The following is a 27,013-nucleotide window of genomic DNA, read 5'->3' as shown; positions in this document are numbered from 1 at the left end:
TCATTTTATGTTTCACAGATTTATTCTACTTTTCCACACAAGGTCGTCTAAATAAAAAATTTTAAAACAGTGATGTCAATCACTTATTTATTTACATGAAAGTCATTCTGACCATGGAGTTAAAACTGCAGCTGGCCTCTTGAATCACTGATAGTGATGTAGACATAGAATTTATACATAACATTTTACATTGTATAAGCGGGTCTATATTACAAGCAGAGAAACAATAAAAATTAATGGTTTTTTTCTTTACTAGCTGCTTTTCAATAGGGGCGGTGGGTCCAGGAAACAGGAAAATATAACATGTGCGGCCTGAGCTACTGGCAGATCACACAGTGCCAACCTTCAGAACGATAATCATATATTTCATGCAGATGTCAAAGGCGGAATGTACAGGGTTTTATTAACTTAAGATTTCTGTTCAACACTATTCTATTGATAAAGTCATATAGCTCTTGTATTAGCACATGTAACTCATAACCAACACCACATCCTTTTCCCTTACCCCAATACCCAATATTCCCTACGCCACACCCCCTTTTCCACACACCACACCCCTTTCTCAACATATCACACCCCCTTCTCCACACATCACACCCCCTTCTCCACACATCACACCCCCTTCTCCACACACCACACCCCATTCTTCACATATCACACCCCCTTCTCCACACATCACACACACTTCTCCATACATCACACCCCATTCTTCACATATCACACCCCCTTCTCCACACATCACACCCACTTCTCCACACACCACACCCCATTCTTCACATATCACACCCCCTTCTCCACACATCACACCCACTTCTCCACACACCACACCCCATTCTTCACATATCACACCCCCTTCTCCACACATCACACCCACTTCTCCACACACCACACCCCATTCTTCACATATCACACACACTTCTCCACACATCACACCCCCTTCTCCACGCATCACACCCACTTCTCCACACATCACACCCCCTTCTCCACACATCCCACCCACTTTTCCACACACCACACCCACTTCTCCACACATCACACCCCCTTCTCCACACATCACACCCCCTTCTCCACACATCACACCCACTTCTCCACACACCACACCCCCTTCTCCACACATCACACCCACTTCTCCACACACCACACCCCATTCTTCACATATCACACCCCCTTCTCCACACATCACACCCACTTCTCCACACACCACACCCCATTCTTCACATATCACACACACTTCTCCACACATCACACCCCCTTCTCCACGCATCACACCCACTTCTCCACACATCACACCCCCTTCTCCACACATCCCACCCACTTTTCCACACACCACACCCACTTCTCCACACATCACACCCCCTTCTCCACACATCACACTCCCTTCTCCACACATCACACCCCATTCTTCACACATCACACCCCCTTCTCCACACATCACACCCCCTTCTCCACACATCCCACCCACTTTTCCACACACCACACCCACTTCTCCACACATCACACCCCCTTCTCCACACATCACACTCCCTTCTCCACACATCACACCCCATTCTTCACACATCACACCCCCTTCTCCACACACCACACTCCCTTCTCCACACATCACACCCCCTTCTCCACACATCACAACCAATTCTCCACACATCACACCCCATTCTTCACACATCACACCCCCTTCTCCACACATCACACCCACTTCTCCACACATCACACCCACTTCTCCACACATCACCTGCCTGGTCAGTATTGGAGACCCCTCCAGTTATAGACCTGCCTGGTCAGCATTGGAGACCCCTCCAGATATAGACCTGCCTGGTCAGTATTGGAGACCCCTCCAGTTTTAGACCTGCCTGGTCAGCATTGGAGACCCCTCCAGATATAGACCTGCCTGGTCAGTATTGGAGACACCTCCAGTTATAAACCTGCCTGGTCAGCATTGGAGACCCCTCCAGTTATAGACCTGCCTGGTCAGCATTGGAGACCCCTCCAGATATAGACCTGCCTGGTCAGTATTGAAGAACCCTCCAGATATAGATCTGCCTGGTCAGTATTGAAGACCCCTCCAGATATAGATCTGCCTGGTCAGTATTGGAGACCCCTCCAGTTATAGACCTGCCTGGTCAGTATTGAAGACCTCTCCAGTTATAGACCTGCCTGGTCAGTATTGGAGACCCCTCCAGTTATAGACCTGCCTGGTCAGTATTGGAGACCCCTCCAGATATAGATCTGCCTGGTCAGTATTGGAGACACCTCCAGTTATAAACCTGCCTGGTCAGTATTGGAGACCCCTCCAGTTATAGACCTGTCTGGTCAGTATTGGAGACCCCTCCAGATATAGATCTGCCTGGTCAGTATTGGAGACCCCTCCAGTTATAGACCTGCCTGGTCAGTATTGGAGACCCCTCCAGATATAGATTGGCCTGGTCAGTATTAGAGACCTCCACCAGTGCAGACCAGTTGTGTGGTGGCTTCAAACAGCCAGCTTCATGGATGTGGGAGACAAGACTGCGTGGGTGGGGGTCTTACAGTGAGGACATTATACAACACTTATCAAACTCGCAAATGGCATTCTCTTAAAGCACTGTCTGATTGGAATGCATCACATCACGCTCTACGCACTCTGCACACTCTCTGCACTCTGCACAACAACCTTATGCTTGTCTAAGCAGTCTAAATATTCACCCAGATCTGCCAAACCTGTAACAAGCAAGATCCTCGAATGAGAAATGTGATGGTGTTTGATGGAAAGGATCACTGGTAATCAGACCTCCATCAGATCATAATACCGAGACTGAAGCAGCTCCTGGCTCAGCAACACTGCCACATCTCATTACCATGTACACACTGAGGCAAACTTCCTTTACTTCCACAGCCATGAATTATGGAATATTTCAATTTCAAAGAAATTAAACCAGTATGTTGATCCTAATGGCAAAAGGATTAGTATTCCCACGCTGATTAAAATATTGAACACTTTTGGAACACTCCGATGGTTGCCAGTGTTTTTAGGTTCAATACAATTTAGAGCCAGCATTTGCCAAGTGCTCAATCAATTTCTGGTAAAAACAATGGTTTCAGTGAGTTTAATCATCCCAAGCACCTCACTGATTCAATGAAAGGAGATCACCACAGTTCCACACTTCCAAATTCACACTGATCTGTGACAGCCATTAGTTTCATACTTCATCAAATTGTAATCTCAGATTTGAACTCTGAATCAAAGCTTTTCATGGTAACTTAATTTAGCTTAACATTCATGAATTGAATTACTTTTTCCATGTTGAATTTTGGTATTCCCGTGCAGGAGGGTCCATGAGAGCTTCTGCAAGATAACTGATTGTTAAACGATGAGTTGGAGAATACAATGAGTGAGTGAGTCGAGGTTTAAACATACAAAACTGCTTTGAACAGTAGCTAACAAGTATTCATCATCCCAAACTGGCTCCCAAAGGAGATATTGCTTGGGTGAGATCAAATGATATCTACATTGTAGATATCGCTGCAATGAAATTGCATCACGTTACCATGACGTCACAATCAAATGACATCACTAATGGCTCTCCTACTGAAGCTTGTATTACAGTCTACAAACTGAAAAAGTTGGAAGAATGATGTTGGATGATATATAAAATCTCACCCTGGTGTCTTCTGATATCAAGCCTCAGAGTTTTTCCACTTTTATCAACTTGTGTATTTGATATCAAAAGACACTAAGGTGAGTTCCCTATATATCACCCCACATCAGCTTAATGTGAGAGATAAGACCCAAAAGACATTTACTACTATTGCTAAACCCTCAAGCAATGGTACGGCAATAATAGAACAAGGAACAAGCCTTTAGGGGACATCAAGGATTCAAACTGACAGCTAGGGAACCTGGTACAATTTGTTTGTACTCAAATTCCAGATATATGAACGAGGCAAGTACATAATTGAGTATGGACAAGCCAATCCAGTGATTGATACGATGAGCAACGATCCATGCCTTCTGTGCACGATGACATGCAATGATGGAGCCAGCGAGCCTGACCCCCTGATCCACTGAGTCGCCTCCTATGACAAGCATGACAAGGAACCTGGGAAGTTGATGTTGTTGTTGATTGTTGATTAATGCCGCACTCAGCAATATTCCAGCTATATGACAGAAGTATGCAAATAATCGAGACCAGACATTCCAATGATTGATGTCATGAGCATCGATCCACGCAATTGGGATACGATAACATGCATCATCCAAGTCAGTGAGCCGGACCACCCGATCTCGTAGGTCGCCTGGGAAGTGTTGTGGGATAGAGTTCAACTGAACCTTTCAAATATGCTTCATCAAACAGACCACTTCTCCTCTATCTGATACAAGAAATCTAGAGTTGTTTCTCATTGGCTTAGAAGTGGTAGTTAAACAGAAAGTAGACTGTAGAAAGTACAGAAATGAAGGTCTGTTCAAAACCATCATTATAAAAAAACTTCTCACATGGTGTCTCCTTCTCCCCTGCCCATTGACAATGAGTGAGTGAGTGAGTATGGTTTTACGACGCTTTTAGCAATATTCCAGCAATATCACGGTGGGGGACACCAGAAATGGGCTTCACACATTGTACCCATGTTGGAAATCGAACCCAGGTCTTCAGCGTGACGAGAGAACGCTTTAACCACTAGGCTACCCAACCGCCCCTCAAAAGACAATGAAATGTGCAATCAAATGTGACATAAATTATCACTTTGTCCACCTGCTTGTGGAAGAGGTTGAATACAAGAGCTGCTGTATAACATCTCCATAAAATAACTGTTTGCATAAGAATGTAATGATAAACAAAGGTTAACAAAGGTTAACAAAGGAAACCCACTGCTTCCATTCAGTTCATAGACTAAGTCCAAATTTTAAAAAATTACATAAAATATACTAAAATGCAGGGGAAACCTAAATAGCAAAAGGCACATCTACACCATATATGATGAATGTGTGTACCAAGTTTTGTTAAGTTATCTCTGAGGTTTACAAGTTCTGCTCCAGAAAGGAAACGTGACGAAGCCTGTTTCAATATCCCCCACCAATTTCATTGTGGTGGGGGATACAAAGAATTAGAAAACTAACATCAACAAAAGGCATAAAAAAGATGTTAACTATGCATGAAACCATCCACGTCAGAGATGCTGACCTATCACAATATCACCTTATCATAGGACAATTACAGTGTAACCCTGTTACAGCACCCTTCCATTAAAACTGTTCCAATTAACAAAGTTCGGAAGAAACAAATAACTGGTTGGTAGGAAGGTCCTTTCAACAATGATACACAAACACACACTATTGCATCCTACATGCATACAAACTGAGACTGGAAACTTATAATCTACACCATTAATCCTGAAGTGTGGCGGTCACAATTATTGGATCTAATCAAATTTAGAGTTGGCATGGTGCAAATAACTCTATTTCTATTCTGGCAAGATAAATATTCAAAGATCAGAGTGTCAGTGGTTGATTTCCTTCCACCGAACATTAGAATCCCTTCACCATATAGCTTGAAGGCTTGTGAGCATGTGCAATGATATGTCATCAAGAAAACTCGGGGAAATCAAGCGAAGCATCCCACTTGCCACCAGCCTAGGACCCTGCTATTCAAGCCTTGGGCACCAAGAAGTATTTCTGAAAGTCATCTGGAGTTGAATGTAGCCACACTAGGCTAGGCCAAGGAAAATCCCTGCATACAGATGTTCTGAGCATCAATCATCCAGTGGGAGAATTTTCAGACTCAGTCTTTCACTACATAAAAATACTGAAATGATGAGTTCATCAAAATCAAAGATCAACAATTCACATTCAATGAAGATGGAGATCTCATTGATACCACAGTTTTCCAAAATGCCACTTAAAGATAATTCCTATTCAGTGTAAGATAGATCCCAGGCCACACACAATGAAGACATTCTGAGAAGTAATGAAGGAGAACTGAGTGTTTGTCACATTGCTGACAATACCACTGGTGCTGAAAATATCCCTACTTGCATATACCAAGGTCTACAAACAATTGTGCCCGTGTCTGACTTGATTCTATGAGGTCAGCCTCTGTGTTACCATCATAGGGCCAGCTCCAGACTTGTTGGAGGGCAACGCCTGCACATACTGGAAGCTCATCATGCAAGCCAGTCTACCAGTATCAGAGTGAAGAGTTGACAACAAGCCAGTCTACCAGTATCACAGAGTCGACATAGAGTTGAAAAGCCAGTCTACCAGTATCAGAGTGAAGAGTTGACAACAAGCCAGTCTACCAGTATCACAGCGTCGACATAGAGTTGACAACAAGCCAGTCTACCAGTATCAGAGAGTTGAGTTGACAACAAGCCAGTCTACCAGTGTCACAGAGTTGACATAGAGTTGACAACAAGCCAGTCTACCAGTATCACAGAGTTGACATAGAGTTGTCAACAAGCCAGTCTACCAGTATCAGAGTGAAGAGTTGACAACAAGCCAGTCTACCAGTATCACATAGTCGACATAGAGTTGACAACAAGCCAGTCTACCAGTATCAGAGAGTTGACATAGAGTTGACAACAAGCCAGTCTACCAGTATCAGAGTGTAGAGTTGACAACAAGCCAGTCTACCAGTATTACAGCGTCGACATAGAGTTGACAACAAGCCAGTCTACCAGTATCACAGAGTCGACATAGAGTTGACAACAAGCCAGTCTACCAGTATCAGAGAGTTGAGTTGACAACAAGCCAGTCTACCAGTGTCACAGAGTCGACATAGAGTTGACAACAAGCCAGTCTACCAGTATCAGAGTGTAGAGTTGACAACAAGCCAGTCTACCAGTATTACAGCGTCGACATAGATTTGACAACAAGCCAGTCTACCTGTATCAGGGTGTAGAGTTGACAAGCCAGTCTACCAGTATCAGAGTGTAGAGTTGACAAGAAGCCAGTCTACCAGTATATCAGCTTCGACATAGAGTTGACAACAAGCCAGTCTACCAGTATTACAGCGTCGACATAGAGTTGACAACAAGCCAGTCTACCAGTATCAGAGAGTTGAGTTGACAACAAGCCAGTCTACCAGTATCACAGAGTTGACATAGAGTTGACAACAAGCCAGTCTACCAGTATCAGAGAGTTGAGTTGACAACAAGCCAGTCTACCAGTATCACAGAGTTGACATAGAGTTGACAACAAGCCAGTCTACCTGTATCAGAGTGAAGAGTTGACAACAAGCCAGTCTACCAGTATCAGAGTGAAGAGTTGACAACAAGCCAGTCTACCAGTATCACAGCGTCGACATAGAGTTGACAACATGCCAGTCTACCAGTATCAGAGTGTAGAGTTGACAAGCCAGTCTACCAGTATCAGAGTGTAGAGTTGGCAAGAAGCCATTCTACCAGTATTACAGCGTCGACACAGAGTTGACAACAAGCCAGTCTACCAGTATCAGAGTGAAGAGTTGACAACAAGCCAGTCTACCAGTATCACAGAGTTGACATAGAGTTGACAACAAGCCAGTCTACCAGTATCACAGAGTTGACAAGCCAGTCTCCCAGTATCAGAGTGTAGAGTTGACAACAAGCCAGTCTACCAGTATCACAGAGTCAACATAGAGTTGACAACAAGCCAGTCTACCAGTATCAGAGAGTTGAGTTGACAAGCCAGTCTACCAGTATCAGAGAGTTGAGCTGACAACAAGCCAGTCTACCTGTATCAGAGTGAAGAGTTGACAACAAGCCAGTCTACCTGTTTTAGAGTGAAGAGTTGACAACAAGCCAGTCTACCAGTATCAGAGAGTTGAGTTGACAACAAGCCAGTCTACCAGTATCACAGAGTCGACATAGAGTTGACAACAAGCCAGTCTACCTGTATCAGAGTGAAGAGTTGACAACAAGCCAGTCTACCTGTATCAGAGTGAAGAGTTGACAACAAGCCAGTCTACCTGTATCAGAGTGAAGAGTTGACAACAAGCCAGTCTACCTGTATCAGATTGCTGATGTAGAGCTGTGAACATGACCACCAAATGGACCAAGAAGTTTCAATCAAATACAGCGGATGAAGTTACAGCACAAATACTCCCACGAGGTGCCCATCATAGGCAGCCATGATGAAAGTGTTTTCCAGACCACTGCTTCTGGATAATGTTTTATTAGGAAAAGCATTTTCCACACCACGTCTCCCAAGTAATGTGTGCTTTAAGGGCAAGTTTTTTGTCTTTTTGTGTCACTGAATCTGATGTTATTACAAGTAGCTCAGTATAATGTTCTGGTGTTATTACAAGTAGCTCAGTATAATGTTCTGGTGTTATTAGAAGTAGTTTAGTGTAAGGTTCTTCAGTGTAAGTTTCTGACGTTGTTACATTACCTCAGTGCAAGGTTTGATGTTATTACAAGCAGTTCAGTGCAAGGTTTGATGTTATTACAAGCAGTTCAGTGCAAGGTTTGATGTTATTAGAAGCAGTTCAGTGCAAGGTTTGATGTTATAACAAGCAGTTCAGTGCAAGGTTTGATGTTATTACAAGCAGTTCAGTGCAAGGTTTGATGTTATTACAAGCAGTTCAGTGCAAGGTTTGATGTTATTACAACAGATCAATGTAAGGTTTGATGTTATTACAAGCAGTTCAGTGTAAGGTTTGATGTTGTTACAAGCAGTTCAGTGCAAGGTTTGATGTTATTACAAGCAGTTCAGTGCAAGGTTTGATGTTGTTACAAACAGTTCAGTGTAAGGTTTGATGTTATTACAAGCAGTTCAGTGTAAGGTTCTTCAGTGTAAGTTTCTGACGTTTCAGTTCAGTGCAAGGTCTGATGTTATTACAAGTAGTTCAGTGTTATGTTCTGGCGTTATTACAAGCAGTTCAGTGTAAGGTTTGATGTTATTACAAGCAGTTCAGTGTAAGGTTCTTCAGTGTAAGTTTCTGACGTTTCAGTTCAGTGCAAGGTTTGATGTTATTACAAGTAGTTCAGTGTTATGTTCTGGCGTTATTACAAGCAGTTCAGTGTAAGGTTTGATGTTATTACAAGCAGTTCAGTGTAAGGTTTGATGTTATTACAAGCAGTTCAGTGCAAGGTTTGATGTTATTAGAAGCAGTTCAGTGTAAGGTTTGATGTTATTACAAGCAGTTCAGTGTAAGGTTTGATGTTATTACAAGCAGTTCAGTGTAAGGTTCTTCAGTGTAAGTTTCTGACGTTTCAGTTCAGTGCAAAGTTTGATATTATTACAAGTAGTTCAGTGTTATGTTCTGGTGTTATTACAAGTAGTTTAGTGTAAGGTTTGATGTTATTAGTAGTTCAGTGTTATGTTCTGGTGTTATTACAAGTAGTTCAGTGTAAGGTTCTTCAGTGTAAGTTTCTGACATTTCAGTTCAGTGCAAGGTTTGATGTTATTACAAGTAGATCAGTGTTATGTTCTGGTGTTATTACAAGTAGTTCAGTGTTATGTTCTGGTGTTATTACAAGCAGTTCAGTGTAAGGTTTGATGTTATAATCAGCAGTTCAGTAAGTATTGCTTAGAACTGACGTCAGCAATATGCCAGCCTTTATACAATAGAGTTTGTATCAAACCAGTGATTGATATCATGAGCAATGTCCCATGCCATCAGGGTATGATGACATGCAATGAACCAAGAGTCAAGCTGGTTGAACTGCAGTTGTGTTGCCATGGAAACAGCTGGGGTATCCCAGTTTGTATCCATCATGAATACAACACTGTTCCTGCAGGCTTGAAGTGTGCACACTAACTTGACCAGTGACATGTGGAATACTCCCCAGCCCTGATGAACCTGGTCTTACTCAAACCTTCAAAGTTGGTATCAAATGAGTTTCTTGATAAACACAAAGCATGATGTTGCAACTTCATGGAATAACTAAAAGCATCTGCTCACTAACAGGGTAAAATATATTTTTCTGTGAGATTGAACAGCCATGCAGCAGGTTTATTGGCATTCTCAATTCCACAAGGCCTTTGTAAACTTCCCAAGCCATGTAATACTGCTCCATGACAATTTCTAACCCAGGTCAATAATCAATCTAAATCTGGCAATAACTGATTACATGGGATCCAAACCCTAAACATAAGAGTTTCTACCATATGGTTATTTTAAAATTGCAAAAAACAATGAAAATTCAACTCAATCGATCTCTCAGTTTCCATTAAGCAGTGCAGATGGAGTGGACTTATGGACAACAACACCTTAATAAGCATTTGAAGTTGGAAGAACTCTGAAGTAGCCCTGAAATGTCGTAACAAAGAATAAAGAAGTTACTATCCATAAAAAGTGTCTTGTATTTATGGACTACTATATACAAAGATGACAACCCCAAACTGACGCAATTTGGGTAAAAAAAAAGTGCTTTAAACAAATTACACTTTTCATTGTAAGCTTGACAGAATGTATGGCCGTGATAAAAACCAATTATCATAATTATCACCCACACTTCTCAAAATCAAATTTGTAAAAAAGGTAATTATTACATGATTAATAATTGATTGCATATGTGACGATGCCTGTAGCAAGATCAATACTTATCTATATTATTGCCAATGTTCCTTTGAAAGAAAAAAGTAATATAGTTTTCTTCATTGTATTGACAGAATTTGGTTTGAAATGTCGTAATGACGCCTCCACAATAGTTATGGTTGATATGTCTGTTATTAGGAATCAGCGCCAGTGTGGTCTGTGATGTCTCCAGACCAACTAGCTGACAGAAGGGGCTACCACAACAGCAATTAAACACTACAACTTACTGAGAATATCAGTCTCATCTATGATCTCTGATTGGATGATTTCCTCGATGACGTCCTCCAAGGTCACGACCCCAAGAATCTGATACCAAGGGTCGACATCTCCCTCGTTGCGTAGGTACTGTACTATGGCCATATGGGAGTTTCCTGCAAGACATAAACACATGTTAGAGTTGTACAGACAGAGATATTGAAAGTAGAACATTTATATTTTTCCCAACACCACACACTAAATCATACCCTTGTTTGTCACCTGTCACGATAATAAAGTTGCCATATACGTACATGTAGCCTTTCACAATTTAGACGCTAGTCCAAAACACAAGAAAAAATATTTTTCACTCCAACAATATAGCTAATTTTATAGCTAATTGTAGCAGCCAAAACATATCTTAGTTGCATGATGGGATTCAAACCACAGACCTTCTGATGTGTCAAACACTTTGTCTGCATGACCAAAGACATTAACCCTGCCAGCAAGCTACACCCTGTTACACTGACAAAGTAAGGATGTCATCTGTGGGATGACACCACACCCTGTTACACTGGCAAGGTAAGGATATCATCTGTGGGATGACTCTACACCCTGCTATACTGACAAGGTAAGGATGTCATCTGTGGGATGACACCACACCCTGTTACACTGACAAAGTAAGGATGTCATCTGTGGGATGACTCCACACCCTGCTATACTGACAAGGTAAGGATGTCATCTGTGGGAGGACTCCACACCCTGCTACACTGACAAGGTAAGGATGTCATCTGTGGGATGACTCTACACCCTGTTACACTGACAAAGTAAGGATGTCATCTGTGGGATGACTCTACGCCCTGCTACACTGACAAGGTAAGGATGTCATCTGTGGGATGACACCACACCCTGTTACACTGGCAAGGTAAGGATGTCATCTGTGGGATGACTCTACACCCTGCTACACTGACAAGGTAAGGATGTCATCTGTGGGATGACTCTACGCCCTGCTACACTGACAAGGTAAGGATGTCATCTGTGGGATGACTCTACACCCTGCTATACTGACAAGGTAAGGATGTCATCTGTGGGATGACTCCATGCCCTGCGACACTGACAAGGTAAGGATGTCATCTGTGGGAGGACTCCACACCCTCTTACACTGGCAAGGTAAGGATGTCATCTGTGGGATGACTCCATGCCCTGCTATACTGACAAGGTAAGGATGTCATCTGTGGGAGGACTCCACACCCTGCTATACTGACAAGGTAAGGATGTCATCTGTGGGAGGACTCCACACCCTGCTACACTGACAAGGTAAGGATGTCATCTGTGGGATGACTCTACACCCTGTTACACTGACAAAGTAAGGATGTCATCTGTGGGAGGACTCCACACCCTGCTACACTGACAAGGTAAGGATGTCATCTGTGGGATGACTCCACACCCTGCTACACTGACAAGGTAAGGATGTCATTTGTGGGATGACTCTACACCCTGCTATACTGACAAGGTAAGGATGTCATCTGTGGGAGGACTCCACACCCTGCTACTCTGACAAGGTAAGGATGTCATCTGTGGGATAGCACACGCTAACCTGAGCTCAATGGAACTGCTGTTTTCTATCAATTTTGAATTTGTTATCCTCTGGCTTGTGGTATAAGACCTAACACAGGATGTTTAAAACCACATGTACCCCAAGTGAAACTGATGCAACTTATAATATCTGGTTGTGAGCAGTTGAGCCCACTCTGGATTTCAGATATACTGAACATAAGAGGGGGTGGTTCAGCCTAGGCCAGTACCTCATAACAAAGAAGTTGACATCCATAAATGCTCTTCCTTAAGACCAGACTGTCTGCAGAAGGGAATAGCCATACACCTGGCCTTGAACCAGTTGAGCTAATACCAACCTGTCTGCACTAAAGCACAGCCAAAATTCTGGTCTTGAACCAGTTAAGCTAATATGGACTATCTGAAGTTGAGCATAGCCATGTATCTGGTCTGTGGCCTGTTGAGGTAATAGCGGACTGTCTGCAGTAGAACATAGCCATGTATCTGGTCTGTTGCCTGTTGAGATAATAGCGGACTGTCTGCAGCAGAACATAGCCATGTATCTTATCTGTGACCTGTTAAGATAATAGCGGACTGTCTGCAGTAGAACATAGCCATGTATCCGATCTGTTGCCTGTTGAGATAATAGCGGACTGTCTGCAGTAGAACATAGTCATTTATCTGATCTGTGACCTGTTAAGATAATAGCGGACTGTCTGCAGTAGAACATAGCCATGTATCTGATCTGGGACCTGTTAAGATAATAGCGGACTGTCTGCAGTAGAACATAGCCATGTATCTGGTCTGTGACCTGTTAAGGTAATAGCGGACTGTCTGCATAAATGTCCTACATACAGGCAGGCCTCCATCCTATATTGCAACACTTCCAGATGCAGTCCTGGTACAGCACCACTCAGACCTTCGAAAGACGGGCAATTAGGTGAAAGCTTCCTACTAAATAATGTAGACTCCTGACTCATACATAATGACGCCTTATTTGATGAGAGATTATTTATTTATCATGGCAAGTAAATGCTAGATGTATTTCGAGGGTGTTCATCAAAATAAAACATAAAGATACTGGATGAGGCAAATCTGTCCGTGTTTTTTTCACCAATGTACATGCACATTATCACATACCATTCCAAACTAATGAAGGGATGCTGCTGCATTATGCTGGAGTGTGGACAAAACAGCCGATAACCTTGAACAGCTTCAGAAATGAGTAAGTGAGTGAGTGAGTGAGTGACTTGGGTTTAACGCCGCTTTTAACAATATTCAAGTTATATCACGGCGTGTCAGCTTGAGGTCGGAAGAAGGCCCGAAGTGATGCAGGTTTCAGACGTTTACCACTTCGGTGAAACCCACGAGCATGGGTATGGTGCTGACAAACTTAGAAACATAATCGGGGCGAACCAGGATTCAAACCCACAATCATAGGTTTCTGGCCTGTCCAGGGGACGCAACTCTGCATAGCGAATCCCGGCGCCTTAGACGACTGGGCCACCCATGCCCCCCACTTCAGAAATGAGAATTTTTTAAAGAATAGTCCAGAGCACTTAGTGTAAACCCTGTTTCACTGCTTCTCTAAGTGGCCTGTATAAGTTGGCATGCTGAACAAGGGAGATAGTTCTATGGAGATACAACTTCATTATTACAATGAATGCAACGTTTCGGTGTAGATACACACACCGTTTTCAAGCAAATTGTTCTGTTTGAACACAACAAAAATGTTTGCTATGTTGACATTTCCTCCTCGTCATTTTTAGTTCCAAATTGAAGCAAAATTGAAGTCCTGAAAACTCAGAATTATAGCCCTCAAATGCTACTAGTCAATAAGAACTAACATTATTGGGATTTTAATATCCTTATTAGGCTACACTAGCATGAATCTCAAAGGCTGATGAAGACACTTTTTGCTCAGTTCCACACTTGCACTGACCCACCAAAAAAATTCACATCAAATCAGAATGAACCAGAGATCCAAGGGGACAGAAGCCCAGCTTTATTCAGTGACAAATAACTTGCATGGAGAGGATGTGCTGAACCAGCTAATTTGTCTTATAAAAATACCAACCCACCCTAGGAAATGACACACTGAGTTTTCATTGATCATTCTGCAACACCTATTTCGATACTTTCTATTATCTGAACAGAGAGAGGCTGAGAGATGTGACAGCAATATATTACCGATCAAGTTGATAGTGTTTAATGTGTTGTTCAGAAGAGAACAAGTCATTAGTACTCAATACTATCAGTTTCCTTTCATCCATACATTGTGCTTATACATCATTTGATGTTTCAAACAGTTCCCTACTTTGACTTGTACCACGTTCTCGTGCTTTTTCAGAACAATTGAATTGCCTTTGCATGTGTTTGTGATTTGTGCCCCCCATGGGGCAGGATACGCTCACCTTTTCGCGAACACCTGGTGTTATCACTATTTGAAAGTGATTCACACATTTTCATGATAAGGTTGGAATCATACAATAGACTGCTTTGAGCAGAGACTTCTTCTGAATATGGAAAGGGCTTTGTCGCTTTCATTTATAGAACAATGATACATGTCCAAATACATAATCCAAATCCAAAGAAATCTTTATGCTGACTCTCACATACTTTAACGTAGGCTAACACTCGCCGCACGGAACAGGGTCCAAGTGATTCCGCATTTTTATGAATGTTACAGGGAATCATGGGTAGGCTGCTGACACCCACAGAATCAGGTCAGTCAAAGACGAGAGGATGCTGCCGCGTTAGTAACAGTTTTAGTCCACTAGTCCTCATAATGACAACATATAGAAAAAAAACTTAAAAAGGGCAAATTTCTATTAGTCCTTAGGATACCTTACCTATTGGTCAGTTTGGTGCTGATAGAACTAGTGACCAATTTCTAATGCTGTGCTGGGGTGGCCGTTTCCCTGTATATTATGCGTCGTCAGGTAAAGATTGACATTCAGTATCTCATTCGAAAATAATAAAACCTGGATGCTAACCACATAAAAAATATGGGCAGTAAAACTTGTATTGATCTGGGAAGTATTCCCCATTATCATACACCCACTTCCAGTTGCACAATAGTTCCCTCCCAGACATGTGGCATGATGGATGCCTCCCTGACATAAATATTCACCACCATTAAAAGAAACTTACACTCACAGACAGCATATTCATCTTATTTAGCGATAATACAGTGAATTATTAACAAAACTCATATGCCCCTTTTATAACTTTTTTTTTAACTGATATACTTGAAGCGATAATGACAGTAACAGCCTAAGTGGTATATACGATGAATGATAGCCTGGTTCACCGATTCCTGGACAGTGTTTCCTTCACAAGACACATCACAAACTACAATGTTCTTGGCTGTTTGCCCAGTCCACAGCTATCTCTAAAAAGTGACATAGATGCCCATAGTCTGGCGACGTGGATCCAGCGGTTTAAGAATTTTGCAAAATGATGCAGTAATAACCGATATGATTTCAAACATATGTACTTATTTCCCAATAAATTCAAAATCATATTGACTTTCAGATTTTTATTTTTTTCTTACCAAATAAATATACAATTTTTGTAAAATGTTAAATCCGGTATTGATTTGTTCTGTTGGAGGCAATGTATACCAGACATGTTGCACTGATGTGTGATAACACCTTATACCGACCTGATCATTGGCCTGGGCCTATCAGAGCTGACTGAGAACATATTCGCAAGGCACAAAAGCCTTGTAATCCTAAACTTAATTCTTTATGGCCTCTGAAAGACTAAACGTAAAATTAACTCGGAAGAGGCTGTTCTCTGATAGAATGGATCACTTCCAGTAGAACCAAATCACTTCCAGTAGAACCAAAATCAATATGTTTTAACAGGACAGTTTATTTATCAAGGCAGGGCTGTAGAAAAAGGTATCTTTAGATTCAAATGCATTTCATTTACACTCTGTTTTCCGTTTCTTCCGGTTTTAATTCAAACACTTTTCATGCTTTTCGACTTTTTCCTTTATCTTTTTAGCAGTCTCGGAAGTTGGACTTATTTAATGCACAGAGTGAACATCTGGACAGCTATGTGGGTGGATACTGGATCAGTGTATTTGCTAATTCAGAGTTTTATGAATGATGGAAACGTACATGGTCCGCAGAAATAGTACAAGTGCAATAGGCAGGCACAGAACACTTATTCATTTACGATAGTTGTATTTTAGTTTCAAGCAACAAATACAAGCAACAATTACTATTGTACTCCAGTTAACATTTACAAAGTTTCTGAATTCCCAAATTTCTATTATGATCACGATTACTAAATGACCAGTGTGTCCAACGATGTTGCCTATCCTAACTCTAAAGCCAAACGACACATTGTGGTCGACACGTGGCGAACATGCATGCTTTTAGATATGTATCCGCGAAGTAAAGCAGTGTGCGCAAACTGTTTTCACACACAGGAACGAAACAGAACGACCTTTCGGAAACATAGCACACTCACAGCAATACAACCTGTGATGACAATATCCTTATGTCCATATCCCCCTCCTTGATAGAACGGAGTCTATCAACACAAAATAATCACCAACTATGATGGTTGATAGGTAAATGGATGAACAGCTGGATATTATATAGATTAGGATGGATACATGGTTGAGTGGTTGAAATGATTGATTTATAGATATGGCTGGGTGGAAGAATAGGTAGGATGGGTGGAGGAAAAGGAGAGTGGTTAGATGGGTTGAGGAATAGCTGAGTGGTTGGATGGGTGGTTGGATGGGTGGGTGGTTGGATGGATTGAGGAATAGCTGAGTGGTTGGATGGGTGGAAGAATAGGTGAGTGGTTGGATAGGTGGGTGCAAGAATGGATGGGTGGTTGAATGGGTGGAAGAATAGGTGAGTGGTTGGATGGGTGGGTGCAAGAATGGGTGGGTGGTTGGATGGGTGGCAGGGTGGGTGGATGGGTGAAGGAATAGGTGAGTGGTTTGATGGGTGGGTGTAAGAATGGGTGGGTGCAAGAATGGGTGGGTGATTGGATGGATCCAAGAATAGGTGAGTGGTTGGATGGGTGGGTGCAAGAATGGGTGAGTGGTTGGATGGGTGGGTGGTTGGAATGGTGGGTGGGTGGTTGGATGGGTGCAAGAATAGCTGAGCTGTTGGATGGGTGGGTGTTTGGATGGACGGAGGAATAGCTGTGTGGTTGGATGGGTGGGTGGTTGGATGGGTAGGTGGTTGGATGGACGGAGGAATAGCTGAGTGGTTGGATAGGTGGGTGGTTGGATAGGTGGGTGTTTGGATGGACGGAGGAATAGCTGAGTGGTTGGATGAGTGGGTGGTTGGATGGGTGGGTGTTTGGATGGATGGGTGTTTGGATGGACGAAGGAATAGCTGAGTGGTTGGATGGGTGGGTGTTTGGATGGACGGAGGAATAGCTGAGTGGTTGGATAGGTGGGTGGTTGGATAGGTGGGTGGTTGGATGGACGGAGGAATAGCTGAGCAAAATTCCAGCAAAATCATTGCAGGGACACCACAAAAAGGCTTTACACATAGTACCCCTGTGGGGAATCGAACCCGAGTTTTCCGTGTGACAAGCTAACGCTTTACAAAACTAGGCTACCCCACCTGCCCTGAAGGTGGAAGAACAGATGAAAAGACAGAAAATCGGTTGAGTGGATGGATGACTATGAGTGAGTGAGACAATGGAAGGAGGGTGGACTGATATATTCACAGAAGTAGTTAACGCATCACTGGGAAGAATAGGAAATGATGCAGTTTGTTTTATCCTTGTCCTCCTTGCGATGATGCAGACAATCATTGTTCCTGGCACAGCATGACCTTGAGACGACAACTTACAAGGTACAGTAAACTACGGTTTTAACGGGACCAAATTTTAATTTGTTATACCGTATTCGACGTAATAGGCGCCCAGGGCGCTCTGAAAATTAGAAATAGGGGGCTCTTATTAGAATGGTATTTTGGTGAGAGAAAAAAACAGAGCTGAACGATGAATTTCGTGGTTTATGCTGACAGCCTGAAAATGTTTATATAGGACAGATATATTTTTCCAGAATATAATTGCCCATAATTAAAGGTGCATATAACACACGAGTGCGTATTATATACGAATAAATAAGTCTTGTGTACATTGATCAATCGGAAGGGGTGCTGATTGGGATTGTTCACTAGCCAATATATTAGCAAATATCGCCATGGGCGCTTATTCGAGCGGGGCGCTTATTACGTCGAATACGGTAACCGTAGTTCGTCATAAGCATATAATCTCACATATACAGCAAATGGACGCGACCCAAAGACAGTTTGTTATATATCCGTCAGTTCATCATAAGGGTGTAAACGTAGTTTACTGTATGCCTTGACCAGTCCAACGCTATGACTTTACGATGTCAGATGTTTACCCTCCACATTCACACGTAAGTTATTTATTCTGTAAGACACACAGCTGTATGGTTGTCAACAAGTCAACAGTTAATTACATATATAAAGTAAAATCACATCCAGGAATAAGAGGGATATATACTCAAATCACAACCAGGAATAAAAGGGATATATACTCAAATCACATCCAGGAATAAAAGGGATATATACTCAAATCACATCCAGCAATAAAAGGGATATATACTCAAATCACATCCAGGAATAAAAGGGATATATACTCAAATCACGACAAGGAATAATAGGGACATATACTCAAATCACAATCAGGAATAATAGGGATATATACTCAAATCACAACTAGGAATAAAAGGGACATATACTCAAATCACAACCAGGAATAATAGGGATATATACTCAAATCACAACCAGGAATAAAAAGGGATATATACTCAAGTCACAACTAGGAATAAAAGGGATATATACTCAAATCACATCCAGGAATAAAAGGGATATATACTCAAATCACAATCAGGAATAATAGGGATATATACTCAAATCACATCCAGGAATAGGAGGGATATATACACAAGTCACATTCAGGAATGGGATACTTGTCACAACCATGAACGTAAGTGATTTACAACCAGGCATATGAACGATATGGCTTGTATCAACAGAAAACCACACAAGCCTGCCCAATCAATACAAGCAATTATCCCTGACAGAGAGAACCAGACCCGCCGGTCCTGCCATTACTGTCAGACAATACCTGCAGCCTTCTTAATGACTGAAGACCATCATCAACCCAGACGTACCAGCCACTTCCTCTAATCTGCCCTTGGTCGCTGGGGTGGTATCACAAACTGGATGTATCGATGTATCAGCTATGTCTTCTGGGCATTCCTCAACAATTACATGTACATACCTGCATATGCATAGGTATTCAGAATGTCCACAGGACAGATATTTGTTTTTTTGTTTGATTATAGTTCATTCAGCACTCAGTAATAATCAAGATATATGATGTCAGTCTGTAAATATTCGAGTCTGGACCAGACATTCCAATGATTGACATCATGAACATCGATCCACACAATTGGGATACGATGACATGCATCAAACTGAATATTGTTCCTATAGCTTTTGGCATTACGGAAACATCCTCATATGGGGGACAACTGGCATTATATAATTCAGTAGTGTGGAATACCCACGAGGGGTTCAATGCCATGTTCTGACGAGTTGACAATTCTTCATAGCCTCATACAGGCTCACAATGACCTAGTGAAGTTTGTTAGCAATGTTCCAGCAATATCAGGACAGGGGACACAAGAAATGGCCTCAATACATACTCATTCAGTTGGGGGAGATGAGCTAATGATCTAACCACTGGGCCACCCATGACTCCACTTACAGTGAGAGTCTGTTCATCCTAAGACCTGATGTGCACGTGTGTCGGTGGGTAAGTCAAAGGGTCATTATCATTGCCATAATGTCTGTAAAATAATTGAGTCTGGGCCAGACAATCCAGTGATTGACATCATGAACATTGATACGATAACATAGATCAACCAAGTCAGCAAGTCTGACCACCCTTTTACAGCAAGCATGGATAAACATCTGAGACATGCATCACTTTGGGCTTTCCTCCCACATCCTAGGCAAAATGTCCACAGGACAGACAATTGAGAGTATGTGGTATTAAGGGACCCATCTTGACCTTCAGTCTCCAGGATGCCGTTGTCGTGACATGTTAGAGCTGACGAAGCAGCTCATTAATGGTGAAGTGAGTGAATAGGTTCTCATCATTGAGGGATGTTGAAACAAGAAACAATTCAATGTCTACCAGATGACAACAGATGTAACATTAATGATATAACACTACTAACTACAGACAGAGGAGGAAGTGTTCTATAAAGACTTAATGAACAATATTGATTGTCCAAGTCTCTTGTGCCAAGGATGTCCGTGACATTTGGTGATGAAACCGTCACACATCTACAGATGGTGATGGATCAGTTGTTAGCTACACTAAAAGTAAACCATGCCTAGCTCAGTTAGGTGTGTTAAGGTAATAGATGGTGATGGATCAGTCGTTACCTACACTCAAAGTAATACAGGTGCCGAGCTCAGTTAGGTGTGTTAAGGTAATAGATGGTGATGGATCAGTCGTTACCTACACTCAAAGTAATACAGGTGCCGAGCTCAGCTAGGCATGTTAAGGTAATAGATGGTGATGGATCAGTCGTTACCTACACAAAAGTAAACAGGTGCCTAGCTCAGCTAGATGTATTAAGGTAAAAGATGGTGATGGATCAGTCGTTACCTACACCAAAAGTAAAACAGGTGCCCAGCTCAGCTAGGCATGTTAAGGTAATAGATGGTGATGGATCAGTCGTTACCTACACAAAAGTAAAATAGGTGCCGAGCTCAGCTAGGCATGTTAAGGTAATAGATGGTGATGGATCAGTCGTTACCTACACTAAAAGTAAAACAGGTGCCGAGCTCAGCTAGATGTGTTAAGGTAATAGATGGTGCTGGATCAGTCGTTACCTACACCAAAAGTAAACAGGTGCCTAGCTCAGTTAGGTGTGTTAAGGTAATAGATGGTGCTGGATCAGTCGTTACCTACACCAAAAGTAAAACAGGTGCCGAGCTCAGCTAGGCATGTTAAGGTAATAGATGGTGATGGATCAGTCGTTACCTACACTAAAAGTAAACAGGTGCCTAGCTCAGCTAGATGTGTTAAGGTAAAAGATGGTGATGGATCAGTCGTTACCTACACCAAAAGTAAAACAGGTGCCTAGCTCAGCTAGGCATGTTAAAGTAATAGATGGTGATGGATCAGTCGTTACCTACACTAAAAGTAAATGCAATAACTAACTCTGACAGAATGTGAATATTTACAAGGCACTGAACAATCTTGTTAACATTAAGAAAAAAGAATGAGTGAATATCGTTTATATTGCTTCTTGCATCACTCTAACATCTTCATAGAGAGGACACCTGGCATTATTCAAGGCAATAACGTTGAATACCCACAAGGGGAATCTCCATGTTCGGACAATTAGCAATTCTTCATAGCCTCATACAGGACAAGAGTGTGCTAGTGAAGTTTGTTTGCAGTTTTCCAGCAACATCATGACAGGGGACACCAGAAATGTCCTTGACACATTGTCAACAATTATTGTCTTATGAGGCAACTAACGGGATCAGATGGTCAGGCTCGCTGACTTGGTTGATGCATGTCATTGATCCCAATTGCATGGATCGATGCTCATGTTAATAATCACTGGATTGTCTTGACCAGACTCAATTATTTACAGACCGCAGTCATATAGCTGGAATATTGCTGAGTGTAGCGTTAAACAACAAACCAACCATCCTTGACACATTGTACTCATATGCAAAATCGAACCGGGTAGTTGGGGGAGATGAGCAAACAACCTAACCGCTGGGCCACCCATGCTTCCACTTACAGTGAGTGTCTGCAGGGATAATTCTAGGGTGGGGCCTTGTGCTTTTAGACACTAAATTTGAAAAAAAAAAAAACATTTTCAAATACAATGGGGCATTTTAACATTGTGGTGTATGGGCAAGAGTGGATGTACCTCTGGAATATTTGAACTTTTCACATAAAGGGCCCATGTCAGAAAATTGCTAGTGTGAATCCTGTTAATGTGAGTACAGTGTTCAAGATAAAGCATGAAAGTCAAGGGGTCATTGTCATTTCCCTGATGTTAAATTAATAAATTTGGTTACTATGGGAGCAAACTTTAATCTGTGAGTGAATGAATGTTGTTTTATGCCACAGTCAGCAATTCTTGCTAAATCAAAGTGGCATGGAGTAGGCAACACATGTTGTGCAATGGCACATGTCAGAAATGATGGGGAAATGATTAACTCTTTCAACACCGTAGGCCGGTTATCCGGCCAAGAAGCATCGAGTCCCCAGACACCGCAGGCCAGTTATCCGGCCAAGCCGTAGTCACGTCAAAAAAATATATATTTTTATGGACCTACCTGTAATATCATTCATTTATTAAATCTATCACATTTCACAATGTCTGAAATACATATTCCATTTCAATTTAACATTTTTTATCGTTAAATTAAAAAATTATTCACTATTTCCCGCGATGTTATTGAAAATAAAATTCTCGGACACACATTTCGACAACGGGTCCGCATCGAACACGTCAAAGAGGAAAATAAAGACGTTTTAAACAAACCTTTAAATATATTATACAAAGTAATAAATAAAATCAACAAAAATATATCTAAAAGAAATCAAACTAACATCTAAGTTATTATTTCCATCTTTTCATGCGATCGCGTGTAATGTAATGCAAATGACATCTCGGCTTTCGTCGCCTTGAATTCTCGGCTCGGACACAATGTTTAATGCAAAAATATTCATACGAAACCTGGAAAACGGGGGTATTTCTTCATTTTACTGAGCGGACAGTCACTGTTATCGGGAAATGGGCGATGACAGAAACTATTTATAATTCTTTTTTAAATGATTTTCCAATTACGTAAACAATGAAAATAAAACAGAAATAGGTACGTGGATCTTATAAAATCATATATTTGCCGAAAATCGTCAAGTTTTCGCTTCCTTGGTCCTTAATCTGGATGTTAACAACGTGTTAGCGTACATTTTTTATTTACAACGAATTTAATTAAGTTGTAAATGCATTATTTTAAATAATGTGAAAAACATAACTTTCATATTTATAAACCATAGGATCAGACCTTTCAAATGGTGTATAACATGTAGTAGCAAATATATTTTACAAGCAGGTATTTTCTTTGATAAATGTTGGCTTCATCTATCACACAAGAAGCTCTGGGAACTCGGTGTCCCAGCAGTAAACACTTCTGGTTGACTGGTGTTAAAAGAGTTAAACACATCACGCTGTGTTATCCAGGTGACACATCATATCTCGCTTCCTTGTATAAACAGTGACATACACAGATTACATCGTGTACTTAATGAGGTAATCAAACAACCACAAATCTTCATCCTGGCAAGGCAAAGGTCATCAAAACCACACAATCTCTTCAATCGGTGCAAAAAGGTTTTGAGTCCGTAGATTCTGTTGTATGCATATAGACTATTATTATTTTGTTTTGTTTGTTGCTTTACGCCACACAGCAATAATCCAGTTATATGACAGCGGCCCGTAAATAAGAGTCAGGACCAGTCATCTGGGCATTCCTCAACAATAACATGTACATACTTGTATATGCATAGGTATTCAGAATGTCCACAGGAGAGACATTTGTTTTTTCGGTTGTTTATAGTTAATGCCGCACTCAGTAATAATCAAGATATATGTACGGATCTTCATGGGTCAGACTATTATAAGATGACCTTAGACAAAAATATTTATTAGACAGGGGCTTCTAACAAGTCTAAGTCACAGAATGTGAAAAACAATACCAAACCTGACACAACCCATACCAACTTCAACACAACCCACTTCCATATCCTATTCAACACAACCCAACACAACCATATCCACGTCCAACGCTACCAAAACAAAAGACACCTACCTGACAGTGAGTGTCACTGCCTGGACTGCCTGGAGAGGCTTGTCACTGATACCCGATGTGAAAACAACAGATCAAAGGAACCAGCAACAGATTCGCTGTGAGTGTAGCCACCTAACGAACCTAACGAAAACAATAATCACCCCCATAACGCCTGTCTCAGCACGTCCACACAACCATCTCCACAGAAGCACAGGCGAAAACAATACAAAACCAGACGAGTTCGTCACCAACAGATGAGCAGAAGTTTGCGATCACTCCGAAATAACAACATTTGTTATGATTCCGTCTTCCTCCAGCTTTACAGATACGGGCAAACCTGATTGAAAGAAGATCAATGCCAATTGTACATCCAAATCTATTACCAGTATTGACCACTGCAGAGAATTACAGCCTTGTACAATGAAGCCAATTATTTCATAGCTTTTGTCTTCAAAGTCTTTATTGGCTGTTGATTAATGTTATTGTCTGAAAGTGCAGATGGGATGCTGGTCCTTCCCATGCAGGAACCATGTGGTGGAGTGTCACGCTGTATCCCAGCAGGATGGACTCTCGACATAAGACAGACAGAATTCCGGGAATGTTTTAAGGACATCATGAATCAATTTGTTTTGTCAAAATATTTTTGCCAAGAACATAAAACCTTAAGTATCTTCAAGATGTTCTGCAATTTTTTTCACTCGAAGAAACACAACGGTTGTTGCAATTAAATGGGTTTCTAATTAACCCTCAACATAAGCATTGCTACAGAGGTTTTTTTTCTAAAATTCAACATAATATATAAGTAAAATTGATGTTTGTAACCTTTCAAGAAGATTTATTCACTGTGTTTGTGAACATATGTCTTCGTTACTATTCCTGTTAAGGTACATTATACACAGTACGGGTAGCCTAGTGGTTAAAGTGTTCACTCGTCACGCCGAAGACCCGGGTTCAATTCCCGACAAGGGTACAATGTGTGAAGCACATTTCTGGTGTCCTCCGCCGTGATATTGCAGGAATATTGCTAAAAGCGGCATAAAAGCATACTCACTCGAGTACTCAGTGCATATTATCGTGGAATTGTTTTCTCTTTAAATCTTTGTCTTTGATGGTGCGTCATGCACAATCAAATCAATGACAAACTAGCTATGTTAAGAAAGAGGGTTGTGTTCTCAGGTGTCTGCTGAGGCATATTTCTTCGGTCAAGTTTGCAAAACTCATCTCACAGCATCCCTTACAATTGTTTTTAACTTCATGGCATATCACTTGAGATCTCAAACCTCATGACATATTATCACTTGAGATCTCAAACCTCATGACATATTATTACGTAAGTTCTCAAACCTCATGACATATTACCACTTGAGATCTCAAACCTCATGAAATAATATCACTTGAGATCTCAAACCTCATGACACAATATCACTTCAGATCTCAAACCTCAGGACATATTATCACTTGAGATCTCAAACCTTATGACATATCATTATTTGACTGTTTAAACCTCATGACATATTTGACTTTTTAAACCTCATGACATATTATCCCACTTATTGTTAAAACCACATCATATATCCACATATGCTAGCCTCAAATTGAGGAAACTAGAATAGCCATGATAATTGAGGACAAAAATAATAATTCATTAGTATGATTGATTGATTGTATGGTTTGGATACAAAACCTAGTCTTTAGCATTGCACCCAAACTACCCCTAGTCTGCATCCTTCCCACACAAGTTATAACAAGTAATTATTAATTGATTACTGACTGATGCAACTATGACAATGCCTTAGCTAGGGTCTGGTGTGCTGTCCCAATTCATGCAGGTCACAAGAGAGAGTGAATGAGTTGGGTTTAACATCGCTTTTAACAGTATTCCAGTCATATCACGGCGTGTCAGCTTAATGTGGTAGGAAAGCCCAAGTGATGCAAGTTTCAGCCGTTTTCCACTTGGGTGAAACCCACAAGCATGAGTATGGTGCTGACAAACCTAGAAACATAATTGGGGCGAACCGGGACTCGAACCCACAATCATAGGTTTCTGGCGTGCCCAAGGGATGCAACTCTGCATAGCGAATCGTGGCGCCTTAGACGACTGGGCCAACCATGCCCCGAAGGTCACAAGAAGAAGGGCTTCCTTCAATGTGGAGAATAAAACTCTCTGTCATGTGACTTCAAGCCAACACACCGACCACTGGGCCAACTGTTACTGCCATCATCATCGGAGGGGCGATGTAATTCTCAAGCACATGCATCACAAGTCAATTTTATAACCCGATATGATAGCAACCGAGTCCTTCTTTATACTGAATGTGAAACAGCCAGATGCTATACAATATTCATATTCCTGAGCAAACTGCACTTGCGTCATGAGTGATGGAAAGTGTTCAGAGGGCTTGATTAAGGAGATAAACATTCTGTTAGTGTGCATTATTGAATCGTCAATGCCTGGAAATTACGCATTTAAATTATCCTGCATCAAATACTCCATAACACACAATTTACTGCCTTTATTCATTGGTCATTTAGAGTAAATATTAAATTCTTAAGATTTTATTACGTCACATCAGCATTTCTGCACCAAATGCTGTATCAGCAATGATTAAAATTAAGAATGAAAGTCGGGTGTTGTTTGTCATAACCCAAAGTTTAAATACTCATGGTCCTCTGAGGAAGCCCTATTTGTGCTTCTACGGTTTTCAGCACCACACTCGCACTCATGGGAATTCACCTAAGTGGTAAACTTCCGACTTTCCTCACTCACCTGCCTCACAAACTTTTCACACTCTCAATCACTACCAACTCCCAACAACCCAACAAACCGTGACCCAATGAACCAACCACTCACCC

General features: G+C 41.5%; 1 protein-coding gene across 1 annotated transcript in view; it reads right to left on the bottom strand.

Annotated features, from left to right (window-relative positions):
• The window catches only part of LOC139452213 (metal transporter CNNM4-like), an 83,598-nt gene that overhangs the window by 16,534 nt on the left and 40,051 nt on the right, over nt 1–27,013 (bottom strand). The window contains exon 2 of the mRNA XM_071233602.1: nt 10,718–10,861. Coding sequence (XP_071089703.1) covers nt 10,718–10,861 — 144 coding nt within the window. The remainder of the gene's footprint in view (nt 1–10,717; nt 10,862–27,013) is intronic.

The sequence above is a fragment of the Haliotis cracherodii genome, unplaced genomic scaffold (assembly GCF_022045235.1).
Source record: "Haliotis cracherodii isolate W230 unplaced genomic scaffold, xgHalCrac1.p SCAF_9, whole genome shotgun sequence".
NCBI classification, from domain to species: Eukaryota; Metazoa; Mollusca; class Gastropoda; order Lepetellida; family Haliotidae; genus Haliotis; species Haliotis cracherodii.
Note: the sequence above shows the minus strand (reverse complement) of the source record. Positions and strands in the feature narration are given on the sequence as shown.